This window comes from Agelaius tricolor, unplaced genomic scaffold (assembly GCF_023055355.1).
Source record: "Agelaius tricolor isolate 1412-34295 unplaced genomic scaffold, bAgeTri1.0.p SCAF_5, whole genome shotgun sequence".
Lineage (NCBI taxonomy): Eukaryota > Metazoa > Chordata > Aves > Passeriformes > Icteridae > Agelaius > Agelaius tricolor.
This window is the reverse complement of record NW_027269265.1, coordinates 37,551,439-37,577,749: the sequence shown is the minus strand read 5'-3', so window position 1 is coordinate 37,577,749 and position 26,311 is coordinate 37,551,439. Positions and strand designations below refer to the sequence as shown.

The 26,311-nt window shown below is 39.8% G+C and overlaps 1 protein-coding gene across 2 annotated transcripts in view; it reads right to left on the bottom strand.

The window, feature by feature from the left end:
- The window catches only part of LTK (leukocyte receptor tyrosine kinase), a 92,701-nt gene extending 80,819 nt beyond the window's left edge, over positions 1–11,882 (bottom strand). The window contains exon 1 of one of the 2 annotated variants that reach the window (XM_071427346.1): positions 11,734–11,882. In XM_071427346.1, coding sequence (XP_071283447.1) covers positions 11,734–11,776 — 43 coding nt within the window. In that variant the 5' untranslated portion in view covers positions 11,777–11,882. The remainder of the gene's footprint in view (positions 1–11,733) is intronic. The other variant, XM_071427347.1, reaches the window with a different exon arrangement.
- Between the last annotated feature and the right edge of the window lie 14,429 nt (positions 11,883–26,311).

Below are 26,311 nucleotides of genomic sequence, written 5' to 3'. Positions count from 1 at the left end.
TAAAGATGCCAGTGCATCCTTCACTGAGATCAGCATGCCAGGTACTGCTATCCACTGTGTCTAAGGGTTACCAAGACACATGCAAAAGAGCAAGACAAACATCAGGGATAATAAAGTGCAGGGAATTGGGAATGCTTTGCACAGCACACAAAATAGCCAGAAAGGTTCCAAAACCCATAAAACTGAATTTGACTTTGGAAAACTGATAACAGAACACAGCACTGTCAAAATGATAAGGCAGAGTGAGAAAGAGAGCTTGGTTAGTGTATTTTAGTAGCATTCACAAAATTTCTTCAAATAGCATAAGCATTTGGTTGCACGGAGAAAACAAACACCAGCAATTACACACATCTCCTCCCTTCTCTTTCCTCATAAGATGAAACCATACTCTGAAAATTGACTCAGTGTCACAAATGACAAAGCTGGCATGAAGAATATCAACCAGGTCACCAGAGAAAAAAAAGGCATTTTGCATCTATGCATCAGTGCTGTGCCTTCTCAGGAGCAGATAAGGATACTTTATGGAAGAATAATACCAATGTACACCTTTTAAGGAAAACACTTTTGTCCCTCTACCAACAGAAAAGCCAATGCTGTTAGAAAACTTAATCAATAACCCAACATTCAATGTGAAAGAGTAATTTTTTTTTTCAAAGCAAATTTCCACTGAAATGGAGTTATAGAGTCTTCTTAATTATATTTTACTATAAAATGGAAAAAAAATCCGTAATTCTGTGCACTGGATCTAATTGAAGGAACTAGAACATACACTGCTTTATATCTCACCACATCTTAATAAGGGAGATAAAATAGGTAAATTAGGACAAGGATTACAGCACCAAGGCTCAGGAATCTTCCTGAAATCATAGGGAAAACTTATGGCTGAAAACTAGCCCTAGAAAATCTGACTCTCAATCCCATATTGTAAGAAAGGTATGCAAAGAGAGCTGAAAGATTGCATTGCCTAACTTAGATAAACGTTAAAAGAAAAAATTGATTTAATTTGTACATTTACTTTTAGTAGTATGTTAGGTTGACTGAAAGAATGACAAATGTCTCCAGTGCTGCCAGTGCTTATAATTTTACTCTGAATTCAGTTCTCTACAGTGTTTTTCTTAAACATGCACTTTCTGGAGCCATGTAATGACATGAAAATTACAGCAACAAAAATGACTTAATAGTTACCCAGGATAGCAAACACAAACTGGAAAGACTCAGAAACCAGATGGCTCATAAATATGTTTAATTTGATGATTTTTAACCCTATCTGTGAAACCTGAGCTTGGAGAATTTAAAAACCAGGAAAATGGTGCTTGCTATACGTTTTCCCTTTGCAAATCTCAGAAACACTATGCAAAGGTGCTTTAGCCAGCTCTATTTCCTACCCCTTTGTGTATTAGTGTCACAAAGAATGAAAAGACTCACTGAAGAATAATCTTATATGTAGCTGATGTTTCTTTAAAAGCTCATGGGAGCACTTTGTGTATACTAGAGAGTATGAAATATTTTGTGCACAAAATTTAAGCCAGGGTTCAAAACTTTTTTTACTGTCTACCTTTAAGACGACAAAGGTAAACCCCCACTCCTCACCTTCAGAACAGATTCAGTCCTATCCGTAAATGTTTAAGAGCACCTCCTCTTAAGAACACTCCGTAAATGGTAGGGGTCAAAGTTGAAAACAGACTATTTTACCTGAAGGGCTAAAGGGGAGACTTGAACACCATACAACATCATGGTGTATCTCTTATTCCTCAGCATCATAGCATCAATGATAGGACTCAGACTATCAGCCCAAATTTGTCCTCTAAAACTGTTACAAGTTCTGTTAACTATATGCAAAAACACTAATAGGTTCCAAAAATAAGAAACTGTCAAAAGCAGAACTAAATGACAGCTAAACCAAATATTTTTTAGTTAGTACAATGGGATCGTAGGTGTTTTCACAGTAGTACAAATTCATAAGGCAGTTGCCAGCTCACTGATTCCAAGCTGACAAGGCTGGCATTGAGCACTTTCCCTTGCAGAGATTGGAAAGCAGGCATCCCTAAGCTAGATCAGGGTGTATTCACATAGTCTGAATTCAGGTGTCTAATCCTACAGGCTGGTTTCACAAGATACTTGTTTCAGTGACTGTTGGGAGAAATTTAGAAAAAACCCAGCAGACTGTTTCCCAGAACAATTCCTTCTGCCCCAGCTGGCCTTCCTTTCGACCCCACTCTGAGACTGATCCCCTTCTTGTCCTTGTGCAGCAATCACCATATCCTCAGTTGTACTGAACACAAGCTGAAAAGGGTCACATCATAACTGAAACATTAAAATGATGTACAAACCAAGAAAGCTAGCTTTTATTCTAGATCATCGCAAAGCATCCCTGCAGTACGACTGACAGCTGAGATGAGACCATGCTACTACTTGGGGGTTGCCTAGAGAGGTTGAGAGGGGCATACAAGCTGGAGACACAAGCTAAACATCACCCAGATATTGACCTCCATGTTCACTCTGTCTCAAGAGCCCTAAGAAACCAGCAGAAGAATCAGCACTTCTATCTCTGAAATTCTGCACTTAATTGTGTGCTGGTTTTGGCTGGGGCAGAGTTAATTTTCTTCACAGCAGCTGGTAGGGGCTGTATTTTGGATAGGTGCTGAATACAGGGTTGATAATACAGAGATGGGTTTGGTTTTTGCTGAGCAGGACTTACAGAGTAGAAGCCTTTTCTGCTTTCCATGCTGCCACAGAGGTGAGGGGACTGGGAGTGCATGGGAGGTTGAAAGGAGACACAGCCAGGGCAGGTGACCGCAGCTGACCAAAGGGATATTCCAGACCATATGGCATCATGCTCAGCATATAAAGTGGGAGGAAGAAAAAGTAAGTGGAAGATGTTTGGAGTGATGATGTTTTTCTTCCCAAGTAAGCCTTACATGTTATGGGGCCCTGCTCTCCTGGAGATGGGTGACCACCTGTCTGCCTACGGGAAGCAGTGCACAAATTTTTTGTTTTGTTTGTGTGCACAGCTTTTGTTTTCCTGTCAATCTGTCTTTATCCCACCCATGAGTTTTCTGACTTTCACCCTTCTGATTCTCCCCCCACTCTGACTGGTGGGGGAGTGAGTGAATGGCTGCATGGGACATTTTTGCTGGGTGGGAATAAAGTTCAACAACTTGATATAAGTTTCCCCTCACCTTTCTCAGTGGAAGAATATTAATAATAGTATTAATTGGGATGTTGCTTCTCATCAATCCTTTTTTTTGCAGCCACAAAGCAATTCCTACCAATAATAAAATAACTTCTCCAGCTTACTCTACATATTTCTTAGTACAAAAAAGAATGTAATTTCTTTTGAAATTTAATTGAAAAATAACTATTGGCTAGATTTACCAAAGGTGATAACCCATGCACCCACATGCAGCACAAATCCGTGAACAATGGTAATCTCTATATAAAATAGGTAATTAAAATATTATCACACAAAATAACAAGCAACCCCCGAGTAGTGTACAGTTTTTTGGATAACTGTATCCACTGAGGGAAGACAACATGTTTAAAGCAAAGAGGTTTTCCATTTATTTTTCCTTCCATTAATTTTCACACATACATACATATGTGTGTGTGTGTATATATATACACACATATATATATGCATGCAGGAAGGCACATAAGAGAGGAAAAAAATTCTGTGGGAATCAAAAATACGAAGGTAAGAAATAAAAAACCTATGCCCTTTCCAAAATTTTGCAAATGAAAAATGAAAACAGCTTTTGGAAGGGAAGCTAAATATTTGAGTCTCATCAGACTAACCTAGCACAGCCCTAAATGAGGTGAAAAGAGCTAGATTTGCATATATCTCCCAGTTTTATGTCCCTCTGAATAGCTGGAACACAAGCCCTTTTGACACAGCTAAATAAACCCCAGCTTGGTTTACTCACCTTGTTTTTCTTATAGTTAATTCACAAGTTTATTTTTGCAAATTTTACTAACTTTTGTCTCTAGGTCTGCAACAGACTGACAAACACAATGTCAAACTCTGGGAAAGTTTAAACTCTTCTAAGAACCTGATAGATCTTGAAGGGCCACAAGGTATGTGGGACTTCAGGAAAGCTGAAAAAAGTTAGTGGTAGTGATTACTATGCTATCAGGGCTTAAAAGATTCATAAAGTCCAGTGTCCCACTAAGCTCTAGGCTGAACCGTTTGCCTGCATGGGGTTAAAGAAAGCTTCCTTCAGAGGTTTTAAATACTATTTGGGTTCCTGCCGTGACTATAAACACAGAAAATACTCCTGTTGTGAACTACATACTTTAAAAGCGTTACTCATGTGAAGAGATCTGAACTCCAGCACAGTACACATCAAAATGCCACAGAGAAAACTCTGAAAACATGCTAAAAACCATGGAAATTTTAAGCAGTCATGCTTTTCTGAGATTCTGTTTGCTGAAGTCAAAGTAATAAATAAGTCTTTAATCACTCAGAGCTTGGTAGGAAAAAAAATATAAACAGAAAATACTTGGAAAATCTAAACTGCAGTTAAATATAACAACAGAAACAGAAAATTAAAAAAAAATATCATGACATCCAAGTTATTAAAAGTGCCTAAGCATAATCATCCATGCCCCTTACATTGTCTAAAATATTAGTCAAGGCACATGGATCTGCAAAACCACCAAATTAGTTATTGAGAAGAAAAGCCATTTTTCAGTTCTGTTCCAGAATGAATTCAGCTTTGCCTGAGGTTGCTTGAGTTCAGGCTGACAGCTGCTAACCCTTCTTTTGGTAATCCAAAACCACACTGGCTGGGCTCCTCATCTCCATTGGAACAGAATTCCTTCATCCTGCTTCACCACCCAGCCTTGGCCACCTCCTATCCTCTCTGTGCATCCCCAGAGTTTCCTCCTGCCTCCCTAAGGCCAGGAGAGCAGAGCAGATATTGTAAGGCAGAGCTACAAGGGGGAAAGTGCAAGGGCTGAGTTCACCCTCAGCATATAGAAAAAGGGCTTGGTCCCAGCTGCAGAGCCACTCAAAACAGCCCTGCACCACTGCAGGGAAGCAGGTGCTTCCAAAAGCAGCTCTGATGTGAAAATTGTGACTCCAGCAAACTGTGACTCTGAACCAGTAACTGGTCTGGTTCCATTCTCATTGAAGTTCCAATGTGATGGTCAGTTCTGCTTCAAGGCAGGAAAATCTTGCAGTTGGGTTTTCTACTGGCTCCTGAATAACACAAAAACTCTTCACCAGAACAATATAGGAATAGTTTCTTCTCACCTCCTGTACTTAATTCTGTGCAACAGAACACCATCACATCCTTCCATGTCACTTCCTACTGTCACATTCAGTTACTTTATAACTCCTATAATTTTAATATATAAATATGTATCACCACAAACATAGACACAGAGGAGAGGTGTGGATGCTCTAACTCCAGAAAGTTTGGCTGTTTATGCCCTCAAACACATGCTGTGCTACAAACTGGGAAAAAAAAACCTAACTGAGCAATTGAAATACATGAATAAATGCATCATTCTTGGCTGATAAGCCAAATCTTATGGGATTTCAGATACCAATTAACTGAAAATCTGTGATGCCGTATTAAAAGACAGAGTTCTCCAATTAGGGCAAAAGTTCATCTGAATTGCAAGGATAAATCTGTGCTTTTTGAAAAGACTTCAGCATTTAATTCTATAATTCTATATTATAATTCCATATTTCACTCTCATTCTTGACTAACTCTGATGAGGCTGCTGTACAATAGATTTTTTAATTCAATCAGTGCCGATGCCAGGGATGTTTATACCTTCACAGAGAATAGAATAGTTCAGTTGGAAGGGATCTACAACAATAATATAGTCAAAATAATTAAAATAAACAAAAAGCCAACTGGAAATCTTAAGAATTTTTACACCAACAAGTGGAGAATTGTGTAAAGTCTCATGTTTTTACAGCCAGCTTTGTGTTAAAGAAAACATATAGAAGACCAACCCGAAATTCTCCTAAAAAGGTAACATTTGGCCCGTGACTCTACAACTCACTGAAATTCTGAGCTCTTTATTTACTCAGTACATATGGCAGAGTTGCTTTTTCTAGGTGAAGACAATTGGAATGTCACCTCTGATTCCTTTTATGTCATTTCCCTCTGTTTCCATTTCTCCTTATGGGTCCAGCTGTGTTGGTATGACACAACTGGGAGAAAGCACATGGAGCTACAGCACCTTGAGGAAAGCTCTTGGAAACAGCACACCTGAGGGAAGCAGAATGCTTCAGTGATACCCTGCCACTTGTTTGGGAGCTGTAATCCTCTAAGCACTGCAGAGGTCCGAGGAGGTCCTGACACGGCATTTACTGAATCATGAAGGTTCTACACCTTGACTTCCCTCTTGTGCATGCAGCACAAAAAGTCAGGAACCTGACATTCCCCAGGCACAAGCCCTCCATAACCTTGTGGTGCTGAACAACTCACAACCTGAAACAAAAGCTCTACATGTTCCTCCTGCCCACCAGCGTGACCTGTCACCACTGACCTAAGGGACCTGCTGTCCCTACACACTCAGAGCACATCTGTCAGCTACAAGTCACCCCTCACCACCAAACACTACAATTCACCCCTTTTCCAAGCTGGCCTGCTCTGCTACCTGCCATGGATTTCACCTTTGTGCATGCTGTTAGCAGGCTACATCAAAGCACTGGGTTTGTTACATGCCGGTAGAGGAGAGAGGCAGAGGAGCAATTATAATGGAATGGGAGGAAGAGGAATTGTAAGAGGAAGGACTGATGCTGAGAGGCAGGAAAAGACTATAAGCCTGATCCAATTAATTAACATAATTAATGTCATTATTTTCCTCCTCTGATTTAAGGATTCAATACAGGAATCATGCTTACTTGTAGGAGTCTCAGATAAAAGTCTCCAGATACAGAAGACAAGATGTTGCATGGCTGTAACTGTATTCCCATAGATATCCATCATATTATGTTAACTATGAACTCTGTGGGTTCCTTCCTCTCCATTTATTTCTGGAAGGAGCTCACCTGCCTCTCCTCTGTTTCTTCTTTTACTAAAGACTTGTAAAAAGTTATTTTTGTTTCTTTTATTTCCGAGTAATTTGATCCAATACCAAGCTACAAACAGTGTGCATGTAGAGTAAAGAGCATCAACCCAAGGACAACCACCTGCATGCACAAATCTAAGTACAAACTGGAATGTGGTATTATAAGATAACTGGGAAGTTTTAATACAGGATTTTCCAAGTCATTGGCAAGCCAAAAGAAATTTTTAAAAAATCAAAACAAACAAAAACCTGTCACAGGTTAACCTAAAAATCTTCTGAATCAAAAGTTTTATAAAATCGCAAAGACACACCCATTTCAGGGAGTGCGGGACTAGAACAGTTAATGTAAAAACTAAGCATGTGATATTAAATCATATTTTATGCTTCTTAAATAAATATGCCAGATTTCTGAATGCAAGGCTTTTCTGAGCAAAAGTTTGAAATTAAAAAAATTTAAACATGTAGGTTTGTTTGAATGTCTCAGTATGAACTAACTGGTACACACATAAAACAAATGACCAAATGTAACAGCTCAAAGCCTAGAGCACTTTATGAAGCACCTTAGTGTCAAACATCAGCAGTCTTCATAAAATTAATTCAAGGTGAAAATTTCTCTCTGCTCTTGTCACAGATATCGCTGATGCATTTCTACACACCAGCACAGCCAGCATGAGCTCCCTCATATATACAAGCAGGCTGAAGACAGGGACCCTCCTGTGGATCTGTTTGGGACTCCAGGGAGTAGGAGAATGCTTTTGAAACTTCACTGGAGTGAGGCATCCTTTTCTCTGACTTTAATCCTATGGGCTAATTACAATTTATGTAGCTACATAGCATGGATAGAAAGATGGATTTATTCTATGGCTGCTCATAAGACATTGACTTCAGCTCTAAAGTAACACTACACATGACTCACTATCTGTTGTCATCTTATTGCAAAAGTTCCATACCTTCTGGGCAATTCCTTCTTCACAGCACAGCCAACAAACTCCAGCCCCCTTCACAGCACAGCCAACAAACTCCAAATCTCTTCTCACCCAGCTAACCCACTCTTTTGTAGGACTCGTCTTCTTATTGGACACAGCTGTGGCCTATTAAGGGCATGCCTGTTCCTAATCTTTGGTGATTAGTACAGCTGCAACTCCTCAGGTGTGAGGTTACCTTCTGCACTATCTTTATTTTCTTACATTCTATCCTTCCACAACTATCTGATTTTTACCTCCTCCAACTTAGTCCTCCCTCCTGATGCAGTTTAGAAATCACTGTTGTTTCTCTGCATGTGCTCCTTTACTGTGGGATTCCCATAAATTTATCATATCCTTTTCCACTGTATTTCAAAGAGTCCATAACTTTGTAATGTCTGTAACTTAAAAAGAACTGTCTTGTTTTCCTTTCAAGGCATTCACCCCATATTTGACTTTCAGTGACAGCCATAGTGCCTTGAATTGGATATTCAGACTAGGCACAGTATATGGAGACATGCTGTCATTTGCACAATAAAGGACTGTGGATAGAATTCCTAAGACAAATTTCAAGGATCATTCGATGTTCTGGTTGGAACCATTTAAGTGAAATCACTACTGTACCTGTGTGCTACTTTACCTGAGCAGAGATAGGCACAAGAAGAAGAAAATAAGAAAAAAGTTCTTCAATGAAGAGACAAAAGTGAACACAGGGTCTCATCCCTTCCAATGCTTGGCATGCTCTCCTCCAACAAAGGGATACACAAAGCTCTAAAGGTTTGTGTAAGTGAAAATGATGCACTGGTTTATCTTAAGCTGGCTTACAACAAAATAAGGTACTCCTGTATCTTCCTGTACAATGTGGACTGACTAAACTTAAGCCATTTTATACTCCTTCTACAAAACAGGCAAACTCAGTCCAGAGAGGTATATAAATCCAGAGAGAGAAACAAAATGTTTGGGGCTTTTGAAAACCGGTAGTTAGACAAATGCACACACCCGGGAATGAGGTGTTCTTCATTGCCATGCTGATACACCATTCCACAAACAAAAGAGAAGCTGACTGTCTTACTCCCAAGCCTGCCATCAACCTTCCTATGCTTCTCTGCCTCAGAAAGGATTCAGCAAAACCCAAAACCATAACTATTCACCGGGCTGAAATTGAACCTAAGTTACCCTATTCTGTGATGGCTGCACTGCAAGTGTTGGAAGGGACTGCAAAGAAATCCTGTCAAAGTGCCTCTACCAATATTATCTCATGGACTGTGGTTATACTCAATAGCTACACTCTGAGCAATGACATAAACATGACCACACATTTGGAAAGGTGTTTGAGGTTTGCTCAGGATGTATGCTGTGCTGTAATTTTGCAGATAGTTGGCTCTCCACATTCAAAGGCAAGACTATGACATCTAGCCAAGCACAGCCTGGTTTCTCACAGAGCAGAAAAGGACTGACCTACCCACCCCTTACCAAGCTCAAGCAATCAAAAGAATATAGTCCAATATGAAGGTTCAAAGTAATAATGGTGCTTAAAATGAAAAGGAAATTCTCCCAGACATTCATCTGGTGGCTTTTATCACCTTCTTCCCAACCACCTCCTGAGACCTGAGGCTAGTGTGCAACCTCAGCCTCAAAAAGATTGTGAAGTTGCTTTGACATTGAACAATGTATACCTGTGGATTAAGTATTTTCCTGTTTTTGTTACCTTTGGTTTGGTGCTTCTTTTTCTGAGGGTTTTTTCCTGCTATTGTTCTCTACAACCTTCTGAATTTTCTCATAGTGTCTTAATTTTTGCACCAAGAGGAACTTGCAACATTCTCCAGTGTTTCCATGTGCCAAAAATTGTTGGTGGATAGAAACTCTGAAATCATCCTTTTATTATAGAGCTCATTAGAAATATGTATGCCAGCCAGGAAAATAAAAGAGTGAGAAGAAGACCTGCAAAATCCTTCATCACTTAGATCTTGGACTTTCCAAATAAAGAAGGAAATGTAAAGCCACTCCAGTAAAAATTGTGCAGTGGAAATACAAGTGGTTTTTAAACTAATAGACTATAGAGTCTGAGAGCTGACTACAATAGCCCCCATAGTGAGGCAAGCAACCTCCATGTGAAGATTATGACAGCAGCTACATAAATGCTCATGCATTGAAATCTCCTCGAGAGATTGAGATTATTTTTGGCAGAAGTTTGGACAGAGATTGTAAAATGTACGTTTATTTTCATTTAGCTCTTTACTTACTCTCTCTGTAACACACCCTTTTAAAAATCTCTTTCCTAATACAGACATGCTTCATATCACAGACTTGGATATGCAGCAAATATAATTATTATTCCTTACATTAACATTTCTTCTATGTTGAAAGCCACTCCACCAAAAGCACTGGAAAGATACTCAGCAATTCTTGATGAGACCACATGCCATGAAAGCTGAGGTAGGGACATACAGATCTGCTTGCATGAGGTACACTTGTCCTGGGACCCTTCGACAGTAAAACAACCTCCTTCCTCCCAACAGAAATAAAAGGCCAGAAAAAGCCTGGACTCAAAAACTCTGTGCTATGCCTTGACATGCAATTGTAAACAGAAATAAATTATAAAACCTGCTTAGAAACTGACATCGCAGTGTGTCTGCATATAAAAGTAAATATATACAAGTTCATCATTTAGCCAGAGAGAGGAAGTGCACTGCTCTAGCAAGAGCTAGCTGCAGCACCCAACAACCTGTTTGCCTTTCTTCCTTTCCTGCCTGGAAGTTACACGAGTTACATTTCTCTGTTACACTGAGAAATACAAAGTGTATCCTGGTCCTGTCTAAGGGTCACGTTGTAGTCACTGTATCTACGCTGGGGGTACTACTGTAACTGCAGCTCTCTGAGAAGTTCAGCGTGTCCTGATAGAGGCATTTCTTTCCTAATATTCATAACAAATTTTCTTGCCGCTGTACACATCAAGTATATGTGTCCCACTCCTACCTTTTTCTCCCATCATTGGTCGCATGCATACTGCCACCCCCCAACTTCTCTCCTATTCCTGCAGCTTCCCTCCTAATATCCCTCTTCTTCTCTCCTACTGTCACTTCTTTTCTTTTGTTGTACTTCAGAACCAAAGCTGACAGTGACAAGCAGAGCAGCACAAAGATTCCTTTCAAAACTTAGCCTGAGAACCACTTTCTAGGTGGGAGCTCATAAGTCCCCCTTTCATAGTCCCAGTACTTACTCCTCTCTTTATCCATGTCCCTCATCTCTCTGCTTAGACAAAGCATCCTCTCCGAAGTGCACCTTTTCCTGTAAGCAACCTCCACTGCTCCTGGAGCATTACTCTTATCCCCCTCTCCAAAACAGCCCCTAAGAAAACAATCCCACAGCCAGAGAAGCAAAATGGTCCTGGGGTATAGCTGTTAGCTTCATGCCAAACCCTTGTACAGCGACTGCCTGCATCCAGCCTCAGAGCCTCGAGAGCAGCAGCTTTTCTAAAACTACAGATTGCCTATTCGTTTCAGTGAACAAAATTTACTTACAATCAAGATTTATTTTCCTCCATGTCACCCGCTTCACATATGTTTCATGCCAGCACTTTCAAACCCCAACCCTCCTTTTTTCCCTACTGCTCTGAAAATAATGATTTTCTGGTTTTAAACGTAAAAGAGAAGGGACAATGAAATAAGTCTGAGCCTCTGGGTAGAAGATAGACTTTGCAAAATAAGGAGATGAGAGGGATGAAAAATAAGTTCCTTACCCACTGCAGTGACCCACAGCAGCAGCTGTGGTAGCCGGTTCATGGCTCTGCGGGGTGCGGGCTGGTCCCACCCGGGTGCGCGGCTGTGGAGGGGACGTGCCAGGCTCTTCCTGCGGGCTCCGCTGGAGCTCTGAGACCGGGCTCGGGCTCCTGCTGCCTTGGAGGAAAATTCCCACCTCCTGCTCGGGAAGGCTCGTATGGGTCCTAGAGCCACCCTCTCTTCCTTGCCTCCTCCTCCTCCCGTTTTGCATACCGTTCCTGCACGATCAGCAAATTCACAAGGCAGTTGCTTCAGACACGAACACATCCATCTATAAATTCTGAGGCATTAGTATTCATCAGGATAAGATGAATTCATAATCTAACTGGGTCGTTCCCCTCTCTCCGTCTTCCCTTGCAGCTGGCCCAATGACACACACGAGACTCATGCATCCCCCCCGGACTTGCTCACCTCATATTTAAGATGATAGAGAGGATTCCCACGGCCTGGAAGCGTGTTCACCGACTGCCCTGAAAGAGAAATTGGACCTATATACACAACCTAGATTCCCACCTTTCTTCCCCTAGGGTCACTTATAACCTCTTAGCTCCCGAGCAAGACAGCCCCTGTTGGAGACACACAGTGAGGACACGCAGCACAGCCAAGTGTGGGCTCTCTCCTTGCGAGCTTGGGCGTTTGCTCTTTAAACACTTCACTCCAAACTCCGTTTTCTTCAGGACCATCAGCATTTCAACTGCACTAGTTCATTCCACCTTCAATCTCTTTGCAGGTGTGTCTTTCCTTCATGGGGAGTTTATTCTAAAATTGATGTTCTTTTTATAATCAGAATGCATTCTTTATGACTAATTCTCCAGGTGGATACTTTTACGCTTAAATAGGGATGCTTTAGTCCAAATTAGCATAATTCATTGGGGTTGTTGTGAATTTAACAGGTAGTACCTGAGTCTTGAATAAAATACCATTCAAAATTGTAGGAACTGGAGAGATTTGGAGCTGACCTGAGTTAAAGCCCTTATATGTCTGATGGGGCTGGCACTTACAAGGCAGAAGCGTGCATTCCGTGTTTAATTCTGGTTCACAGAATAGACTAAAAATGTAATTAATTTACTTAACTTTCTCTGGGTCTTCCTACCAATATCTATGCAGCCCTGAAGGGTAGATTTTATTTTTGTATCTTAATAATTTATCTGGATCTAGAAAATTGGTTTTTGTTCAGCAACATATTGCTACTTTCAGCAGATTTAGAGAAACATATTTTTAACACAACCTGGATGATTTGGAAGCAAACATCATTCTGAGGCTTTCCTCTATGGCCGAATCAATTACAAAAGTATGGTAGCAAGAGGACAGACATTATTAGTTGCTTACTAGTTAAATTTATATAAAATGTCTCCTAAGCAAAGTAACAGACCAAGACCAGAAATAAAAAATAAAAGAAAAGAAAAGAAAAAAAAGGAGGGGGAGAGAGAGAGAGAGAAAAAAAAAGCTGCCAGCTTTCCATCTCTTCATAAATAAATATCTTGGCTGAAGCTCTGGGATTACAAAGCAGATATTTTTTACTCCCAATTGGTAAAAAGTAGGGACACCTCAGGAAATTTCCATACTTACCTAAACCCTCCCATGAACAGAAATGTAAACAGTCTGCATCTTCAAGGAACTCATAGCAGCAGCAGACACTGTTTCTGTTAATACTGTTTTAAGGAAATTTGTATTTTCCATGGTTATGGAACTGGTTTTCATTTAGTTTGGCAAAGACAAATTAATTCTGAGGCTCATTACAGAAATGTGAGGCATTCTATAAAAAATAGATAGATGCATGTGATGCTTTTAAGCAGAGGGCAAAAGCAGAAGATAAGGTGACTAATCTCTGACAAACTGCCTCATTAGACACTTTTGAGAGGTTGAGTCCTGGATAAGCAAAGTAGACCTTGGTCTACTGGAAGGTCCATAATTAATCTTCAGCAAGATAACCCACATCTGTTAAGCAAAGGATTCACCCAGACCAGACAAAAATTGATATTTTAGGGAATTAAAGATTTTAATGATAAAGGACAGAACACAGAAAAACAGATGTTTCACAGTGAAAAGTATTACAAGATATACCGAGTATGAAAACAATAGGAGTCAGAACAATGCCCAGCATTTGGAAGTGGGATAGGAATTAAAAGCAAGTGCCACTCACCATCAGTGTGCAAGTGATAAAAGAGCATGCATCAAAAGGGAAAAAGCCCAACAACAGCACAAGAAAATGGCAGCAACACAACTATTGCAGAGGAAACCTCTGTAGAAGTAATTAGGAGCAGTGGACAATGCTGCATCATCAGAGAGCTGAACTGCCAGTCTGGAAGGAACTGGGACAATTACAAGCTTTTAAATTGGGCACTTATGCACTAGAGCACTGCCAGAATCTGGAGACCAGCAACTGAAAAACCCACTAGTCTTAAATAATGATACCATCTTTGGCTCAGCAGCACAGGAGCAACTTACTGGAGCCCAGGAGAGGGAAGAAGATGTGCTTATGCTATTCTTACATTCATCTGAGGGCATCCACTATTGCAAACAGACACAGACATCTATTGCAAACACTACACAGAAATCTAACCCATCTCAAAAACATTTGGAATAGGGTTGCAAGGCAAGTTCCAACCATGCTACCAAGAAAATGCCTCAGAACTCAAGGGAGATGAGACACTCAGCTGCTAAGCAAGCAGAGCTTCTGCAATGGAGGTCTGGTCAGTGCCATAAAAAAGGTTTTCACTTACCTGTACACTCAGGGCACAAAAATTATAAACAGTGGGAAATATTTCCCATATAACAGAAAAAAAGTATTGATTGGTGATTGCTCCAAAATGCATTTCTATGTGGGACACCAAGCAAGACAAATGTTCACATAGCTCCAACACCATCTTTGAAAGATACTGTTCTCTCTTGGGCTGCATGGTGGATAGAAATATACAGCATGTTTTTGATAGCATAGCCAGGACAAAAGTCTGTATCATGATAAATTAATCTGAGAAAAATATGAGAAAAATGCAGTCAGAGATTTCATAAATCCTGTATGAGAAACAAGCTGTAGGGCAAAAGCTAAAAAATATTCCTTACGATGGAAATAATATCCAGCAGAGCAAGGTGATTGGGGTGAGATGGTACAGACTGGGCACACTAAAATGAAAGAGTACAGATTTGTTTGAAACAAACACAAAGAATGTAAAGAAATTTGTGCTCAGTCAGCCTGCCTTAACGTCCTGAATACTGGTCCACAAAACTCTTTGACAGACATAGGATTTGACTACTACAAAAACATCTGGAAACCTGAAGACCAAAGCTACAGAGATGGTATCTAAGCACAAGACTAATTTGTCCTTGTATTCTTCTACTGAGAACATTGTTTTGGTTTTTTTTTAAGTTGCATAGTCAGATTTTGAGACCAGTCACTTATCCATAAAATAAACTTGGTGTTAGTGTAAATGAATAAAGAAAAAAACATTTGGCTTTACTCCATAGCCATTAAAGCTTCATGTCTTCATGCATGGAAGAACTTTGTGAGCTGAAACTGATCATAAAACTCTTTACAGCCTAAGGGACCTGGAAATTCTCAGCCTAACCTTTCCCACAAGCAAAAAAGCTACAAAAGTATTTTGGTTTCAAATATATTATTTCAATGTTCCATAAAAACTAAGCAAGATCTGATGATGGTTAGACACACGATCTCTAGAGTACTTTACAAAGGAACTATGAAGAAAATATACCCAGAAACAGATTTTATATCTGTTGCACACACAAGCTCTTAAAGAAAAAATATCTATCTAGGGTCAGAAAAAATGTGAACTTTGATTGCTACAGACATCGCTGGGGGCACACCCCTACAAAAGTGGTTGGGGCTAGTGCCACAGATAACACCAGTGCTCCAAGTGGTGCATAATAGATAAAAGTCAGGCTTTACCCCTTAAAATTATAATAGGCGAAAAAAGGATTAAATTTAACTGTTAAGTGTGATTTTATTTCAATGCAAATTAAATCCTCAGACATCGGGCAAAACAAAAGTTTTTAAAAGGACATGCACAGAACTATTTATGGATTTAAAATCTAAAAATAGGACCAATGATATTTTACACCAGCCTCAGATGAACAGCAAATTTGAAGATATTGTTGTTATGCTTGTTGCACAGGACAGAAAGAGAGGTAAAGATGTAGGTTGTGGAAGAAGGCAAAAATATCCTGATATTTACCTAATAATACCCTAGAGCAAAGGCAGCATAGATTTTTCACTGCTTCAGGGAGAAAAAAAACTTATTTGCATCCTCAACTGTCAAATTCATTCCTACATAGAAGAAAAGCTAAGTCATTTGTCCATGACAAATGTCATGGACAAAGTGCTATCCTTGCTGCATTTTACAGTACCTGTGCTAGTAATGTCTGACAACAAGACACCTTTAATGAACATGAGATTTAGCAGTTTGCAGCGAAGTACATATGAGGCATATCTGTATAAGTCCCCATTATTTCCAGCACAACAAGTCAGTAGAAAGTAGTGTCAAAATAAGAAAGCACCGACTAATGAAAGATGATAGAGGCCATATTCAGCCCTGTTAAATCAGAGCATGGCACCAGCAAAACATGGCGTGTCATTTGCTGACATTTCATTCAATGGAAAATTGAAAACAAGAGTGCCTGTGCTAACAGGAATGAATGTCAAGAGCCCCTGAGGACTTGTAGCTATCTAAGGAGACAGATGAGGAAAAACAGCAATCGAAAAAAATTACTTGAAGTACCTGGAGCCCAAGCCATTTGCCCAAGACAGCAAACTTACACATGCGAAAGCATAACAGGCAAAACAACAGAATGGATGCCAAGACAGTTCAAAAGTCACAGGAGTGCATCACACATGGAAGGACGCCCTGTGAATCAGTTGCTGTGTAACATTCCCAGGAAATTGCATTTTCTGAAGACCCTGCTACATACAGTTAGAATTACTGATGCTGTCTGGCAACACATATGACCAGAAGTTCCTAAGCACCTATGGATGCAAAAGCATTCTTCTTTCAATAACACCTTAAGCTCATAGATACCTGAATGACTCACAATTTCTTACTGAGATCCTGAGTTTAAATCACAAGTCATTCTCCACAGTAATGGCTGAACCATCTGCTCTTGCAGCAACATCACAGAAGGCACTTAGTGTTTCCTAGAAGGGCCTGATGTTATCTAGTACAGAAACCAGGTATGAGGGATAGCTGGATCTCAGTAAAGCACTACAGCCCAGCCACACAGCAACTCTTCATTGATCTGTAAGGGGATTCAAAGAGTGGCATGAGAATCAATATGCAACCTTTTCTTAAACCAAGAGACCACTTCACCTGATGTTTTCACTACCTGCCTTAGGTTTTTTTAAAGAAACTGTCAAGATGTGCTGTAAAAACATTTAAATAAGAAGAGAGTGATTATAAACAACACTGGCATTTTAATAGAAACATTATTCAAGTGGTCTTGTTGATTGATAGTGTGGATTAGGCAGGTTAAATGAGTTCAAAGAGAATGTGTGTTGCATTTTTATTTTCTATAATATAGCCACAAAATTTTATTCAAATTCAGAGTCAGTCATTTCTATAATCAGCCATATTACTGTCCAAGTAATATATTTTTTGACAGTTTCAGATGATGTGGTGCCATCACCCTCCTAAGATAATAATTTATTCATGTTTCATGCATATTTTCAACATTCCAGCATGCTTTTCTATTGTTCCAGCTTTGGATACTCTTGAGTTGATTCTATATGTTACTACTTATGCAGGTAAGTGAATCATGGAATACCAAATGGAAGGGACCTTAAGGATCACCTGGCCCAAACTTTATTGGAAAATGCACTGTGTAGACAAGATGGACCAACACCCTGTCCAGACAAATCTAAAAAGTTTCCAGTGCTGCGGAATACACCACTTTCCAATGGCTGACTGTTCTTGTGAAAAATTTTGCTCTAGTGTCTAATGAGACTCTCTTGGAGTAACTTGTACCAATTACCCCTCATCTTCTCTGTGTGCTGCCTTGTAAAAAGAGTCTTCTTTTAGCCAGCCTTTAAATACTGGAATATGCTGATAAGGTCTCCCTTTAAGACTTCTTTTTTCAAGGTTGAACAAACCCATCTTTCTTAGCCTTTCCTCACACAGCAGGCTTCTCAGTCCTTTGATAATCTTTCTGGACCTTCTCTGGACCCTCTCCAGCCTGTTCACATCTTTTTTGCATGCCAGGGGCCAAAACTGAGCACAGTATTCAATGTGTGGCCTTCCAGGCCCCTTTAATGTCTTATTAAAGCCCATGGTTTTAATCTTAATATATTCCTTTAGGTCTAAAAACACATTCAAGATTCAGCTTCTATACTGAAAAGCCCACAAAATTATGCATTACAGGTGGATAGCACTGACAACGTCCAAGCAGTTGATCAAACCAAACTTCACTAGTTCCGACTTTCTCGGTGAGAATATCTATAACAAAGTATCAGAATTAATGCAGACATGCAGTAGCTGTGCCTGAATTCAGAGTGCCATGGAAGAATAAATTGTACAAGCCCAGCTTGAAGGCATAAAAAGTCTTTTCCCTCTAGCCCATTTGATTATGAGTTCACCTGTCTGTCTGCCTCCCCTGGCTGAAAAATAAAACTATGAGTGTGACTGACATTTACACATTGGAGTTTAAGGAAAAGCTCTTCTCACTTGCATCTGGTAATTGGGGACTGAAAGATAGAAAAGGACTTTCAAAAGATGGTAGAAAAAAGGGCAGGAAGAGAGAAAGGATTTTATATACTTGCGGCTCTGAACTGATCATGTGGCTAAGTGGTGTGTAATTGTGCACCGTTCTAAGGAATCAAGACCAAAGTTTTCTTGAAGAATCACTATAAATTACTGTCATATCTGAATTGCTCCAGAAATTCTTCTAATATTTCATTTCTGGGTTATGAGGAGGCAACTAGCTGCTTCATTCTTAGGTATGTGGCTCAATTAGTTGAGTCATTAGCACTCAATCTGCTGCATCATCATCATGCGCATGATCGTGCCAAGAGACAGATGTTGCAGATGATCAGCATTCACAGTTTGCTTTGCTGAGGATAAACACAAAGCCCAGCAGAAAGCAGTGAGGGCAAGGATTAGTTATGCCCTTGCCTGCTCCTTGTCACTCCCACCTCTTGAGCTAGGGCAACATGTTTAACAGTGGTGCCTGCCTGTTTCTACTGAGACTTTCAAGGGTGCCTTTCAGGTGACTCCTGGAGATCTCTAGAACACCCTGTCTCAAACAAGTTCCTTCATCAGCTTTGGTAATGTGTGTGTGGTTACACACAAATATCTCAGGCCTTACAACCTTTTTCCTCTAGAGGCTGTTAATGCATCTATTATTATAGTAAGCTTTCATCATAACAGTTTCTACCTCAGATTGCTCATCAGTCCCCTCCTAATGATATCATAAACCTAGTATCTGCATAGGCAGAGATTTACTAGCTCTGCAGATTCCTTCAAAATCTTTTGTTTTCTCTCTTGTTCCTTTTTCCCCTCATACCACCAATGAGAAGAAATATTCAAAGTCCTTCAGAACTTTGGTTTTTATATGTGTGGTAGGAAAGTGCTTATTGTTCTTTCTTAGAAGAAATAGAAACTTGAAGCACAAAGATATGAACAAGCAAGTCTTAAAGGCATTTAGATACCTAGGCAGACAGATACACAACTAGTCCCTTTAATATCAAAAGGATTTAGGCCTTAGAAAAGGCAAGCAATGAAAATGGTACCTTCAGATATTGCTATTGTCAGTTAAGGGAAGGACTTCTAGATTTCTTCCAGCTTCTGCCAGATCTTGAACTGAAGGATGGTGGATTGGTAGCCTGAGACAGAGTAGCTCTGGAAATCCTGAAAAAGGATGTAGCCTCCTAGACATACTTGAACAACACTAGCATCTTACAATTTTTGTGACAATAAGGCACAGCTGTTAAGAGTGACTTGTAGTCTCTATGTCCATCCAGCCACTGGTCTCTCTCTGCCTTCTCTGTAAATTTGTTGTCTTTAGTATCATATTGAGTTGTTTGTGCTGTTTTTAATCAGCCATAGATATGTTTTATACTTTCCATCTTAAATGTAAGGCACCTGAAACTCTGCAACCTGAAATTAAATACAGGGAAATATGCACATTTAGGGGTGAGGAATAAAATCCTACCCAGCCATGCCATTACATGACGTGTCCAGTTCATCTCCTGGTTCAGGGTAAAGGATAGAAAAGTGTGAGTCTATTTGCACTGAGCAGACATCAGATGTCAATAGATTTCAGTCAGTCCTCAAGTCAGTTCAAAGCCACCTTCTGTACATCTTCCTTTAAGTTGTTTGTGTTACCTCTGAGGGACACCGCTACAGAGAATACATCTCATTTCCTACAGAATTTCCATAAGATAGTATTCTAGACACAGGGCTATTTTTGCAGCCTGTGAGTGCAGCTTTACACTTGATTCTGGCAATGTTGCCTTTAAAACTACTGATTTCTTAGTGTACACTCTCACTTGCCCCTTGTAGCGCTGAGTCATTTTTTAGTTCCTAAAGCATCTGCTACAAGTACAACAATCACATGGGAGCTTAGAAGGACTGTAGAGGTTCCTGGTGAACTTCACAGCTTGGTATGGTTATGGAAATGCTCTCATCTACACTCAGAATTAATCCCTGCGGAAATGGTCTTGGATCTTACTGCCTGTGGCCTCGGCTTCACAAGACCTCTTTGGGCCCAGCTACATATCTAGGCTTTGTGAGCAGGTAAACAACAATGAATAGAAGCATTAGATCCCAAAATACTACTGATCAAGATTAATCCAAATACCGTGAACATAAGCACCGTGATCATCATGAACGCAATCATAATGACTTACACAGAGCCTTTGATGTTCTCATCTCAATACAGTGGCACCTGCAACCCTGAATAGGATTGCATAGAAAAGCAAACTAGACAGAATACTTTTGGTTGAAGTGTGAAGTCTTTTAAGAACTGCAGAAACAAACATAACACAGAGACAACCCCATTTTGAATATTGTGATATACCAGCATGAAAGTGCATCCAGAGAAATGGATTAAAGAAACTTTCCACAGAATGAAATTATGTAGGGCAGCAGGATAAATTCAAGTTAAGGAAGACATCCAAAAGCAATAACAGCTGCCATCACTCCATCTGTCCATGTTCTATGCAGCACACAGGTAGACTGAAACACTTTGGTTTATAGAGGTGCAAATGGGAAAGCCACCACCAAGCAATGCTGTGATAAATCAGGATGGTGAAAGGGTAGGCAAGAAAGGGGCAAAAAAATTTAGGCTACATAAACAAAGGCCTGAAGGTTACGCTACAGCTTGTCATTTATGCCTCTATTACACTGAGTTGCACTGCATTTCTGCTGGTTTGTTGTTACAGAGCTGTCAATGTTTCATTAATGTTACACTGAACCATGCAGAAATTCAGTCTTATGTACAATAGATGTTTTCATAGCTACTGAGGACTCTGTATTTCCCTATGATAAGGAGCAACTTCATAGCAGTACTCTCTGGATACACAGCTAGTAAACTACAGGCTGCATCACATGACTCCATGCTAAATATGCTGTCAAGAAAGAGCAAGATATTCTATTTCAAGACTGAATTTCTACATCTTTTCTCAGTTGATCCTTACTTCAGCATTGTCAAAGCTCTCCCAAAGCTTTGTGCTGTGTTAGAGATCTCATCCTGGCCCCCTTCCAATACTCCCATTGGAAGAAATAATCCTATGTGAGCACACATTCCCTATGGATTCCAATTCTCGAGTTCAAGTGTGCATAGCACAATATAGATGTTCTTGACAACAAAAATAGATATTGAAATGCAATATAAATGACTGACAGTTGATGTATCTGTCACTATTTATACACACAAATCATATAGTGGCAAGTTTCAGGGATCTACTTTCTTCTCTATAATTACTCTCTTTTCTTCAGCAACTTTCCAGTTTGTCAAAAGCTACTTACCACCATCCTCCAAGTGGGCTGCAAATACTGATGATTGTTGTTCTCCATTGTAGGCCTCCAGTTTTCAGAGATAATGACATTGTCTGTATATCTCTCCCAAACCAGAGGAAAAACCAGGAAATGCATGGAAAATCAGCTATTAGTGTAGATTATTGTAACATATTCTTTAGGTAAATCATTACAGCAACCTGCCATCTCTCCTGAATTACAAGAGTCACCAGTAATTACTGTTAGATTTCAGAAGCCTGGTGAACATAATGACATACATTTGTATTCTACATACTTATTTTACCAAAATGAGATTCTCAAGCTCATTAAATAAATTCCAGAATTTTCTATCACACCAGGAAAAGACTTAAGTGTCAAAAAGAAAATGTAGCTGGCCATAAGGCCAACTTCTGTTATAACGTCTGTTTTTTCATGATTTTCTATTCAGCTTCATTTTCAGATATATTGTAGAAAATGAGTGCTAAGACTGGTTTGTACTTTGCACAGAATAATCAGCCAGAGTCTTTCCCAAAAGCTGTGAATATAAAGCAAGAAATCATTTGGCCAAGCGTCAAATGCTCAACAGGTCTTTCTCCTCAAAGAGCAAGATGCCTTGCATAAGAAATGCTTTGGCACAGATTCTGGCTACAGCAAACAAAAATTATTTTTCAAATTTGCATAACCTTGATTTTATAATAGGGTTACTATGTGTTCTCTTTTGAGGACCATACACTACCACCCCGCTGCCTCCCTGGAATTCTCTCACAAAGGAAAGCCTGCTCCAACTCCAATTTTTAAAAAGCAAGTTTCTGTATACTCACAGCCATTACAGGGTTCTGATATTGCAAGTGTAGTTACACTGGATTTAGGTGCACACTAATAATAGTTGTTAAAGGTGACCATCTGATTAGCAGGAAGCAACAGACCATCAATTCATACAGAGGAACCACAAACAATAACTTTACCTCAAAAAATTATCTGGTGTAGGTAGCCAGGTGAGGAAACATGTGCATTAAGAAGCAAGTACAGTACTGTCTTCTATATCCTCAGTAGTACGAACTTAGGCTGTTTATTTGTTCAAATCCTACATAAACAAGTTGTAGCAGTTTTGATGAATTCCATTAATCTCTGCAAATGAGCTAATTTTATTTCTACGTACTTTTGCATTAAGAAGAAAAAAATGCCAAACACCTGTCAGAAATGTTTGACTTGTGATTTTTCCTGCACCAAGAAGTAGTGGCTAGCTTCCTGGAAAACCTGGTCTTAAGATCAGGTCTGTCAACTTTTCATCAAAGAGGTTCACCTGTGACAATTTGCTTCCAATATCATTGGGTAGGAACAGACCAGCAGCATGTGAGACAACTTTCTTGGCAAATATTGTTTCTCTTTCAGCTGGATTCTCAAGTGCAACAAGTCCACAAATGCACCCTTATGGCATACTAGGGCTCTTTTCATTGCTACAGCATTCAGATGCAGCTATCAGCATTTTCCCCGACTGCAGAAATATCTGGGTTTGGTGCCTAGGGCTAATCATCCAGGGGGAAGGAGTGCAGCTCTGAGGTTCCAGTCTAATGCCAAGCTTCTCCAGACAGCACTGAGGGACAAACCAGAGTATCACCATGGTTCCAGAAGTTAGTGGGTTGCAGTAATATAAAAAAACACAGCATGGTGTTTCTAAGAGTGGATCATATTGAATAACCTTTGTTTGAAAGAATATCCCCCCCCATTTCTTACCATCAAAGAAAACATCAGTGCTGGAGAGCAGTGAACTTAAGCATTTTTGTTTTATGAAGAATAAAACATTTTGCACAACTAGCTCCAAAAGCATTTTGCTCTGATTTTAGCTCTCTCTTAACTCTGTGTGTACTTTGTGTTATCTTTCATAATAGCCACAGAATCTCTGAGGAGGCAACAGCTTCCCTCCTCCTCTAGATACCAGCAGTATCAGAGAAACAATGACAGAAAGAAAGCCAAATATTTTGTAGTCTGGTTGTCAAAACAATCATGTGGGAAACAGAGTCACACTTTCAAAGGCAAATACAGGGTTTGGACTTGAGTCTCCAATGTCTCAAATGGGAGAGGCAATACTACCACCTCTAGTATCTATTTCTTCCTCCAGACTGCCTGACTTAATTTTTTATGACTGGTTCAACCTTTGTTTTTTAATCTCTCTTTATAGATTAAAGATAATTAGGGAGCTAAGCTGCTATTTATGGAAACCTAAGACATATTCCCAGTCGAACAAAATACTTGCTAAAAATAAAATCACTCTAGCTAATGAAAGGAGAGAAAATTAACCGTAGCCAATTAAAAAAGAATGGGTAAGTGGGAAACAGGCCTGAGAAGGAATATGGAAAGCTTTCATCATTCAATACATTATTAATCAACCTAATTAAGAAGTAATTAACACTCTAGTGCCCAGTTTTGTATGGTTTTATTAGTCCACAGAGAAAGTAAAATATAATAGTGCAGACACTGTCAAGAAATATAAAAGAAAAATAAAGCTTTTAAATGTATTCAATATTCTTCTCAAGGAGGGTAAAGACATTCTGAAAGGGTTGGTGTTAGAGTCAATCAATATGGCTGGGAAGGGTCCCTTGATAACATCTCCCTTCTCCCCTCCAGATTTCCCCTCTGGAAAGTTCAAGACACAGAGAAGTGTGCTTGTGTCTCAGTTTCCCAGAAAATTTTTTCACTTTTAATTGCACTGAAAATAGGCATCAAAAAATAGCAGCATAAAGGAAAGGACTGAGGAAATCTCTCTAGAGAGGCTTAACTCATTTATTTTCTCAGGTCTCAGATTTGCAAACACACCTGTTTGCAAAGAAAACTACACTGACAGCTTTGACTCCATGACATAGACACTGGAGCCTGTAACTTTTCCTGACAACACAGTGCAATCCCCAGAACACAAGTTTAGGACCATTTCTTTAAATGAAGTTCTGCGGCAAACACAGGGTGAGCCCCTAGAACCACTAACACTACCCTGAAATGATGTATGATAACAATCTCAAAGATGAACCTAAAAAAGAGGGCTGTGGCTAGTACAGGTGATGAAGAATTTCACAGATCACTCTAGCATCAATAGGCACTGGAAAATATATTAGAAACACAAAACAGTCTTCCATCTTTGTGGACTTAAAGTCCTTCGTTTTATAGATGTGAAAAACATTACCAACCCTACAGCTGTTTTTCTAACATCTTTCTTAATTTCAAATCACATTTGGAGCCAAGACCTCAGTTATGGCCCTGGGACCTGCAGTTAGAATAGAATCCCCAAAAACTTCAAGTTGGGCTCACATAACCATGTCCAAAAAGGAAGATCCTGAATCCATGGGAAGGGGCCTAGAAACCTACAGCATGCAAATATTCATGGGTTGCATGCACTGGAGGCTGTAGAGTTTCCCAAGTCAGACCTTGTTGATTTGCCTGAGAAATTGAGAAAGATGGAATGGACTTGTGGCCACTGAAAGCCCAGGCTCCCCAGCAGTCTGTCATGAACCCCAGCAGAGCAGTGCAGGCTGCACACAAACACTGCTGAAATCAGCCACCCAAGGAAGGAGGCTGAGGTAACAGCAGCACTGCATTCATCAGCCCTGAGAGACAGAAATCACAGCTGTGGGTGCTGCGTGTGCTCCTGACAGTGCTGGCAAACATGGCAGAGCAGTCCTAAGTGGCAGAGTTCAAGGGGTGGCAGGAGGGAAAACTGCTGGGGTCAAAGGGCTGTAAGACTGTGTTGCAACTTACAAGAGGCTATGTAAGCCTCTAGGAACTGGTGGAATTGCCAGGTGCTTCATACACCTCCAGACAGACCCTCTGCAAAGCACATGTGTACAGCCAGTGCCAGGTGTGGGGAAAAATAAATAAAATAGCATTATTCTGAGAAAAGAAGCCAACAGAGCTCCCACTGACTGCAAATTCCATTTTAAGGCCACGTATACAAGAGAACTATAGCTATTAAGCACTTGAATCAACCTTTGGGGTCCAAGTTTGAAGGTTTGACTTTATTGTGCCTGCAACTTAAGGTATCTCTTCCCTTTAAATGGGCTTTACAGAGGTGAAGACACCTGCAGGTGAAAAGGTAGGACAAGCATTATCATTCATAATAAGCAGGAGATAAGCAAAAAATTTAATCAATCATTCTAAACAATCCTCCAACCTTTTTCTTTTAATGCATACCTTTTCCAATGACTTCTGCTGTAGGGTAGTATTTGCATGTGAAATGTGCAATTATGAGCTCAGAAGGGACAAATGAAATCACTTACTTAACTTTGTGACAATTACATGAAAGCATAGCTCTCTCCTCATATAAGGTATGTCCAGATTATCCCACTCATTAAAGAATTATTTTTGTCATCAAACTTTACAAATTTTTGCAGTTCTTTAAAACTCTGTTAAATTGCAAAGAATTTGCGCGGCTTTAGTTATTGTTACCTCACAGGTCCTCCTTCTACTTGAAATTAATCTCTAAAGCAGAAATGTTGTTTCAGTTATGTCATTGCTCTGAAAAAAAAAACTTAATGGAGCTTTATGGAGCTTTAACAACATACTGACATGGTTTCTCAAGCAAATAAATTCT